General features: G+C 43.6%; 2 protein-coding genes across 3 annotated transcripts in view; both read right to left on the bottom strand.

Annotated features, from left to right (window-relative positions):
- Nucleotides 1-2,950: 2,950 nt before the first annotated feature.
- The window catches only part of LOC123738813 (neurobeachin-like), an 11,832-nt gene continuing 5,739 nt past the window's right edge, over nucleotides 2,951-9,043 (bottom strand). Inside the window, exon 4 of the mRNA XM_045713533.1 lies at nucleotides 2,951-3,227. Coding sequence (XP_045569489.1) covers nucleotides 3,068-3,227 — 160 coding nt within the window. The 3' untranslated portion in view covers nucleotides 2,951-3,067. The remainder of the gene's footprint in view (nucleotides 3,228-9,043) is intronic.
- LOC123738812 (putative uncharacterized protein DDB_G0290521) overlaps nucleotides 7,013-9,043 on the bottom strand; it is a 3,219-nt gene continuing 1,188 nt past the window's right edge. For both annotated transcript variants that reach the window (XM_045713531.1, XM_045713532.1), the window contains exons 2-3: nucleotides 8,366-9,043; nucleotides 7,013-8,334 (exon numbers count right to left, since the gene is read on the bottom strand). The exon at nucleotides 8,366-9,043 is cut by the window's right edge. In XM_045713531.1, the coding sequence (XP_045569487.1) occupies nucleotides 7,055-8,089 (1,035 nt within the window). In that variant the 5' untranslated portion in view covers nucleotides 8,090-8,334; nucleotides 8,366-9,043 and the 3' untranslated portion in view covers nucleotides 7,013-7,054. The remainder of the gene's footprint in view (nucleotides 8,335-8,365) is intronic.

Raw genomic sequence — 9,043 nt, 5'->3', positions numbered from 1 at the left:
CAGGGTTCAGGGTTAGTGTTCAAGGTTCAGGGTTAGTGTTCAGGGTTAGTGTACAGGGTTAGTGTACAGGGTTCAGGGTTAGTGTTCAGGGTTCAGGGTTAGTGTTCAGGGTTAGTGTACATGGTTAGGGTTCAGGGTTAGTGTTCAGGGTTAGTGTTCAGCGTTCAGGGTTAGTGTTCAGGGTTAGTGTTCAGGGTTCAGGGTTAGTGTTCAGGGTTAGTGTTCAGGGTTCAGGGTTAGTGTTCAGGGTTAGTGTTCAGGGTTAGTGTACAGGGTTAGTGTTCAGGGTTAGGGTTCAGGGTTCAGGGTTAGTGTTCAGGGTTAGGGTTCAGGGTTCAGGGTTAGTGTTCAGGGTTAGTGTTCAGGGTTCAGGGTTATTGTTCAGGGTTCAGGGTTAGTGTTCAGGGTTAGTGTTCAGCATTCGGGGTTAGTGTTCAGGGTTAGTGTTCAGGGTTAGTGTTCAGCGTTCAGGGTTAGTGTACAGGGTTAGTGTACATGGTTAGGGTTCAGGGTTAGTGTTCAGGGTTCAGGGTTAGTGTTCAGGGTTAGTGTTCAGGGTTAGTTTTCAGGGTTCAGTGTTAGTGTTCAGGGTTAGTGTTCAGGGTTAGTGTTCAGGGTTTGTGTTCAGGGTTTGTGTTCAGGGTTTGTGTTCAGGGATCAGGGTTAGGGATCAGGGTTAGTGTTCAGGGTTAGTGTTCAGGGTTAGTGTTCAGGGTTAGTGTTCAGGGTTTGTGTACAGTCGGCAGTCACTAAATGAGTATTATGGGTTAGGGTTAGTAAGGGTTAGAGGTTAGTAAGGGTCAGAGTTTAGTAAGGGTTAGAGGTTAGTAAGGGTTAGAGGTTAGTAAAGGTTAGAGATTAGTAAGGGTTAGAGTTTAGAGGTTAGTAAGGGTTAGGGTTAGAGTTTAGTAAGGGTTAGGGTTAGAGTTTAGTAAGGGTTAGAGGTTAGTAAGAGTTAGAGGTTAGTAAGGGTTAGAGGTTAGTAAGGGTTAGAGGTTAGTAGGGGTTAGAGGTTAGAGATTATTTAGGGTTACGGTTTGTAAGGGTTAGAGTTTAGTAATGGTTAGAGGTTAGTAAGGGTTAGAGGTTAGTAATGGTTAGAGATTAGTAAGGGTTGGGATTAGAGGTTAGTAAGGGTTAGAGGTTAGTAAGGATTAGAGGTTAGTAAGGGTTAGAGGTTAGTAAGGGTTAGAGGTTAGTAAGGGTTAGGGGTTAGTAAGGGTTAGAGTTTAGTAATGGTTAGAGATTAGTAAGGTTTAGGATTAGAGGTTAGTAAGGGTTAGAGATTAGTAAGGGTTAGAGGTTAGTAAGGGTTAGAGGTTAGTAAGGGTTAGAGGTTAGTAAGGGTTAGAGGTTAGTAAGGGTTAGGGGTTAGTAAGGGTTGGGATTAGAGTTTAGTTAGGGTTAGAGGTTAGTCAGGGTTAGAGGTTAGTAAGGGTTAGAGGTTAGTAAGGGTTAGAGGTTAGTAAGGGTTAGAGGTTAGTAAGGGTTAGGGGTTAGTAAGGGTTAGGGGTTGGTAAGGGTTAGGGGTTGGTAAGGGTTAGGGGTTGGTAAGGGTTAGAGGTTAGTAAGGGTTAGAGATTAGTAAGGGTTAGAGGTTAGTAAGGGTTAGAGGTTAGTAAGGGTTAGGGGTTAGTAAGGGTTAGGGGTTAGTAAGGGTTAGAGGTTAGTAAGGGTTAGAGGTTAGTAAGGGTTAGAGGTTAGTAAGGGTTAGGGGTTAGTTAGGGTTAGAGGTTAGTAAGGGTTAGGGGTTAGTTAGGGTTAGGGGTTAGTAAGGGTTAGAGGTTAGTTAGGGTTAGAGGTTAGTAAGGGTTAGAGGTTAGTAAGGGTTAGAGGTTAGTAAGGGTTAGAGGTTAGAGGTTTGTAAGGGTTAGAGGTTAGTAAGGGTTAGAGGTTAGTAGGGGTTAGAGGTTACTAAGGGTTAGAGGTTAGTTAGGGTTAGCGGTTAGTAAGGGTTAGAGGTTAGAGGTTAGTAAGGGTTAGAGGTTAGTTAGGGTTAGAGGTTAGTAAGGGTTAGAGGTTAGTAAGGGTTAGAGGTTAGTAAGGGTTAGAGGTTAGTAAGGGTTCGAGGTTAGTTAGGGTTAGGGTTAGAGGTTAGTAAGGGTTAGAGATTAGTAAGGGTTAGAGGTTAGTAAGGGTTAGAGTTTAGTTAGGGTTAGAGGTTAGTAAGGGTTAGAGGTTAGAGGTTAGTAAGGGTTAGAGGTTAGTTAGGGTTAGAGGTTAGTAAGGGTTAGAGGTTAGTAAGGGTTAGAGGTTAGTTAGGGTTAGAGGTTAGTAAGGGTTAGAGGTTAGAGGTTAGTAAGGGTTAGAGGTTAGTTAGGGTTAGAGGTTAGTAAGGGTTAGAGGTTAGTAAGGGTTAGAGTTTAGTTAGAGTTAGGGGTTAGTAAGGGTTAGAGGTTAGTTAGGGTTAGGGTTAGAGGTTAGTAAGGGTTAGAGGTTAGTAAAGGTTAGAGGTTAGTAAAGGTTAGGGTTAGAGGTTAGTAAGGGTTAGAGGTTAGTTAGGGTTAGGGGTTAGTAAGGGTTAGAGGTTAGTAAGGGTTAGAGGTTAGTAAGGGTTAGAGGTTAGTTAGGGTTAGGGGTTAGTAAGGGTTAGAGGTTAGTAAGGGTTAGAGGTTAGTAAGGGTTAGAGGTTAGTAAGGGTTAGAGGTTAGTTAGGGTTAGGGTTAGAGGTTAGTAAGGGTTAGAGGTTAGTAAAGGTTAGAGGTTAGAGGTTAGTAAGGGTTAGAGGTTAGTAAGGGTTAGAGGTTAGTAAGGGTTAGGGGTTAGTAAGGGTTAGAGGTTAGTAAGGGTTAGAGGTTACTAAGGGTTAGAGGTTAGTTAGGGTTAGGGGTTAGTTAGGGTTAGAGGTTAGTTAGGGTTAGGGGTTAGTAAGGGTTAGAGGTTAGTTAGGGTTAGGGGTTAGTAAGGGTTAGAGGTTAGTAAGGGTTAGAGGTTAGTTAGGGTTAGGGGTTAGTAAGGGTTAGAGGTTAGTAAGGGTTAGAGGTTAGAGATCACAACATGCTATATATAGTCCTTGATATCATGGCTGATAGGCTGTTTCAGGGGTTATAGAGGTCGACTCTGGGGTTCAGAGGTCGCGGGTAGTGGTTTGGGTTAGGTGTCCTTGCCTAAGACACTGTCCTGCATCGCGGGGGGCTGTCTGGAAGCCTGCCAGAGCGCTAAAGGGCTTGAGCTCAGGGGGCGTCAAACCGCTGCGTTGCGCACACTGCTCCACCTCACAATAGACACTGTAATACACAAACCACACACACACACACAGATTAAAGCAACACACACGCTCTAACAACTCTACACACACACACACACAGATTAAAGCAACACACACTCACTAACAACTCTACACACGCTCTAACAACTCTACACACACTCTAACAACTCTACACACGCTCTAACTCTACACACGCTCTAACAACTCTACACACACACACACACACACACACACACACACACACACACACACACAGATTAAAGCAACACACACTCACTAACAAAGCTACACACGCTCTAACAACTCTACACACGCTCTAACAACTCTACACACGCTCTAACAACTCTACACACACTCTAACAACTCTACACACACTCACACACACACACACACACACACAGATTAAAGCAACACACACTCACTAACAAAGCTACACACGCTCTAACAACTCAACACACACTCTAACAACTCTACACACACTCACTAACAAAGCTACACACACTCTAACAACTCTACACACACTCTAACAACTCTACACACACTCTAACAACTCTACACACGCTCTAACAACTCTACACACGCTCTAACAACTCTACACACACTCTAACAACTCTACACACACTCTAACAACTCTACACACACACACACACACACACACACACACACACACACACACACACACACACACACACACACACACACACACACACACACTCACCAACTCACTATTAAAGCTACACACACTCTAACAACTCTACACACGCACACACACACACACACACACACACACACACACACACACACACACACACACACACACACACACACACACACACACTCACCAACTCACTAACATTACACGACCACTTGACTTCTAAGGGACACAGAGGACTGAGTCTGTAAGGGTAACATGGACTGTCAATATAGCTCATATATATATATGTGTGTGTGTGTGTGTGTGTGTGAAAGTTCCAGCTCCGTTTAACACAGTTAGGATTTGACCCTAAGAAGTTGATGAAACACGCAGACGCTGTAGATCACAATGCTTCCCAATTCCAATTAAGGGACACCTGGTTTTAATTTTTTTTGCAAATGACAGGCTGTCAACGGTAGATGGACTACACACTTTAGATAAAAAGGTGAAATCTTAAAGGGTTCTTCGGGCTGTCCCCATACAATAACCCTTTAGGTTCCAGGTAGAACCATTTCCACAGAGGGTTCTATCTGGAACCTGAAATAGTTCTACCTGGAACCTAAAACTGTTCTACCTGGAACCAAAATGGGTTCTCCAATGAGGACAGCCGAAGAACCCTTTCGGAAACCCTTTTTTTTCTAATTGTAACTAAAGCTAAATTGTAACTAAAGCTAAATTGTAACTAAAGTGAAATTGTAACTAAAGCTTAATTGTAACTAAAGCTAAATTGCAACTAAAGCTAAATTGTAACTAAAGCTAAATTGCAACTAAAGCTAAATTGTGACTAAAGCTAAATTGTAACTAAAGCTAAATTGTCACTAAAGCTAAATTGTGACTAAAGATAAATTGTAACTAAAGATAAATTGTAAATAAATTATAACTAAAGTGAAATTGTAACTAAAGCTTAATTGTAACTAAAGCTAAATTGCAACTAAAGCTAAATTGTAACTAAAGCTAAATTGCAACTAAAGCTAAATTGTGACTAAAGCTAAATTGTGACTAAAGCTAAATTGTGACTAAAGCTAAATTGTGACTAAAGCTAAATTGTAACCAAAGCTAAATTGTGACTAAAGATAAATTGTAACTAAAGATAAATTGTAAATAAATTATAACTAAAGTGAAATTGTAACTAAAGCTTAATTGTAACTAAAGCTAAATTGCAACTAAAGCTAAATTGTAACTAAAGCTAAATTGCAACTAAAGCTAAATTGTGACTAAAGCTAAATTGCAACTAAAGCTAAATTGTGACTAAAGCTAAATTGTAACTAAAGCTAAATTGTCACTAAAGCTAAATTGTGACTAAAGATAAATTGTAACTAAAGATAAATTGTAAATAAATTATAACTAAAGTGAAATTGTAACTAAAGCTTAATTGTAACTAAAGCTAAATTGCAACTAAAGCTAAATTGTAACTAAAGCTAAATTGCAACTAAAGCTAAATTGTGACTAAAGCTAAATTGTGACTAAAGCTAAATTGTGACTAAAGCTAAATTGTGACTAAAGCTAAATTGTAACCAAAGCTAAATTGTGACTAAAGATAAATTGTAACTAAAGATAAATTGTAAATAAATTATAACTAAAGTGAAATTGTAACTAAAGCTTAATTGTAACTAAAGCTAAATTGCAACTAAAGCTAAATTGTAACTAAAGCTAAATTGCAACTAAAGCTAAATTGTGACTAAAGCTAAATTGTAACTAAAGCTAAATTGTCACTAAAGCTAAATTGTGACTAAAGATAAATTGTAACTAAAGATAAATTGTAAATAAATTATAACTAAAGTGAAATTGTAACTAAAGCTTAATTGTAACTAAAGCTAAATTGCAACTAAAGCTAAATTGTAACTAAAGCTAAATTGCAACTAAAGCTAAATTGTGACTAAAGCTAAATTGTGACTAAAGCTAAATTGTGACTAAAGCTAAATTGTAACTAAAGCTAAATTGTCACTAAAGCTAAATTGTGACTAAAGATAAATTGCAGACAAACAGACAGCGTTAATAAATATCATACTATATCAACTACTACATCATCACAGCTGGACGTTATTGTTATACATTTACATTTACATTTTAGTCATTTAGCAGACGCTCTTATCCAGAGCGACTTACAAATTGGTGGATTCACCTTATGATATCCAGTGGAACAACCACTTTACAATAGTGCATCTAAATCTTTTAAGGGGGGGGGGGGGGTTAGAAGGATTACTTTATCCTATCCCAGGTATTCCTTAAAGAGGTGGGTTATAGAATAGACAGTTATTTATTACTAAACGGATCAATTGATACTATAAACCATACAGTGGATGGGTGTCTATGGTGGAGGTTGGCATAGTTACTATAGCGAAGAGTTGATGTATTCAAAGATAAAGAGATATTGAATACAGAGCTGAGTACGCAAGGCTCATCTTTGTGTGTGTGTAGTGTGTAGTGTGTAGTGTGTGTGTGTGTGTGTGTGTGTGTGTGTGTGTGTGTGTGTGTGTGTGTGTGTAGTGTGTAGTGTGTGCAGTGTGTGTGTGTGTGTGTGTGTGTGTGTGTGTGTGTGTGCAGTGTGTGTGTGTGTGTGTGTGTGTGTGTGTGTGTGTGTGTGTGCAGTGTGTAGTGTGTGTGTGTGTGTGTGTGTGTGTGTGTGTGTGTGTGTGTGTGTGCAGTGTGTGTGTGTGTAGTGTGTAGTGTGTGTGTGTGTAGTGTGTGTGTGTGTGTGTGTGTGTGTGTGTGTGTGTGTAGTGTGTAGTGTGTGTGTGTGTGTGTGTGTGTGTGCGCAGTGTGTATGTGGTGTGTGTGTGTGTGTGTGTGTAGTGTGTGTGTGTGTGTGTGTGTGTGTGTGCGCAGTGTGTAGTGTGTGTGTGTGTGTGTGTGCAGTGTGTGTGTGTGTGTGTGTGTGTGTGTGCAGTGTGTGTGTGTAGTGTGTAGTGTGTGTAGTGTGTAGTGTGTGTGTGTGTGTGCAGTGTGTGTGTGTGTGTGTGTGTGCGCAGTGTGTAGTGTGTGTGTGCAGTGTGTAGTGTGTGCAGTGTGTAGTGTGTGTGTGCAGTGTGTGTGTGTGTGTGTGTGTGTGTGTGTGTGTGTGTGTGTGTGTGTGTGTGTGTGTGTAGTGTGTGTGTGTGTGAGAGAGAGAGTTTGTACCTAACAAACTTAACGTGAGTGAGTTGATGCAGACGTCACTGTAATGGGGATGGGAGTGAGGTTTGACATGCTGTAGAGCAGGGCAGGAAACAGTTCAGGACTGACTGTAATGGAGATGGGAGTGAGGTTTGACATGCTGTAGAGCAGGGCAGGAAACAGTTCAGGACTGACTGTAATGGAGATGGGAGTGAGGTTTGACATGCTGTAGAGCAGGGCAGGAAACAGTTCAGGACTGACTGTAATGGGGATGGGAGTGAGGTTTGACATGCTGTAGAGCAGGGCAGGAAACAGTTCAGGACTGACTGTAATGGAGATGGGAGTGAGGTTTGACATGCTGTAGAGCAGGGCAGGAAACAGTTCAGGACTGACTGTAATGGAGATGGGAGTGAGGTTTGACATGCTGTAGAGCAGGGCAGGAAACAGTTCAGGACTGACTGTAATGGGGATGGGAGTGAGGTTTGACATGCTGTAGAGCAGGGCAGGAAACAGTTCAGGACTGACTGTAATGGAGATGGGAGTGAGGTTTGACATGCTGTAGAGCAGGGCAGGAAACAGTTCAGGACTGACTGTAATGGGGATGGGAGTGAGGTTTGACATGCTGTAGAGCAGGGCAGGAAACAGTTCAGGACTGACTGTAATGGAGATGGGAGTGAGGTTTGACATGCTGTAGAGCAGGGCAGGAAACAGTTCAGGACTGACTGTAATGGGGATGGGAGTGAGGTTTGACATGCTGTAGAGCAGGGCAGGAAACACAGTTCAGGACTGACTGTAATGGAGATGGGAGTGAGGTTTGACATGCTGTAGAGCAGGGCAGGAAACAGTTCAGGACTGACTGTAATGGAGATGGGAGTGAGGTTTGACATGCTGTAGAGCAGGGCAGGAAACAGTTCAGGAACTGACTGTAATGGAGATGGGAGTGAGGTTTGACATGCTGTAGAGCAGGGCAGGAAACAGTTCAGGACTGACTGTAATGGAGATGGGAGTGAGGTTTGACATGCTGTAGAGCAGGGCAGGAAACACAGTTCAGGAACTGCACCATCTAGGCACCACACCTGACCAACTGAGATCATTGATCAGTTCAGTGCCTAAAATCAACACACCTGGTCCTCCAGGACCTACCCCTGCACTAGAGTGATCCTCCAGGACCAGGGTCGTCTACTCCTGCACTAGAGTGATCCTCCAGGACCAGGGTCGTCTACCCCTGCACTAGAGTGGTCCCCCAGGACCAGGGTCGTCTACCCCTGCACTAGAGTGGTCCTCCAGGACCAGGGTCGTCTACCCCTGCACTAGAGTGGTCCTCCAGGACCAGGGTCGTCTACCCCTGCACTAGAGTGGTCCCCCAGGACCTACCCCTGCACTAGAGTGGTCCTCCAGGACCAGGGTCGTCTACCCCTGCACTAGAGTGGTCCTCCAGGACCAGGGTCGTCTACCCCTGCACTAGAGTGGTCCTCCAGGACCAGGGTCGTCTACTCCTGCACTAGAGTGGTCCTCCAGGACCAGGGTCGTCTACCCCTGCACTAGAGTGGTCCTCCAGGACCAGGGTTGTTTACTCCTGCACTAGAGTGATCCTCCAGGACCAGGGTCGTTTACCCCTGCACTAGAGTGGTTCTCCAGGACCAGGGTCGTCTACCCCTGCACTAGAGTGGTCCTCCAGGACCAGGGTCGTCTACCCCTGCACTAGAGTGGTCCTCCAGGAAGGACCAGGGTCGTCTACTCCTGCACTAGAGTGGTCCTCCAGGACCAGGGTCGTCTACCCCTGCACTAGAGTGGTCCTGCAGGACCAGGGTCGTCTACCCCTGCACTAGAGTGGTCCTGCAGGACCAGGGTCGTCTACTCCTGCACTAGAGTGGTCCTCCAGGACCAGGGTCGTCTACCCCTGCACTAGAGTGGTCCTCCAGGACCAGGGTCGTCTACTCCTGCACTAGAGTGGTCCTCCAGGACCAGGGTCGTCTACCCCTGCACTAGAGTGGTCCCCCAGGACCAGGGTCGTCTACCCCTGCACTAGAGTGGTCCTCCAGGACCAG

Source organism: Salmo salar, unplaced genomic scaffold (genome assembly GCF_905237065.1).
Source record: "Salmo salar unplaced genomic scaffold, Ssal_v3.1, whole genome shotgun sequence".
In the NCBI taxonomy this organism is placed as follows: Eukaryota; Metazoa; Chordata; class Actinopteri; order Salmoniformes; family Salmonidae; genus Salmo; species Salmo salar.
This window is presented reverse-complemented; position numbering and strand designations above follow the sequence as displayed.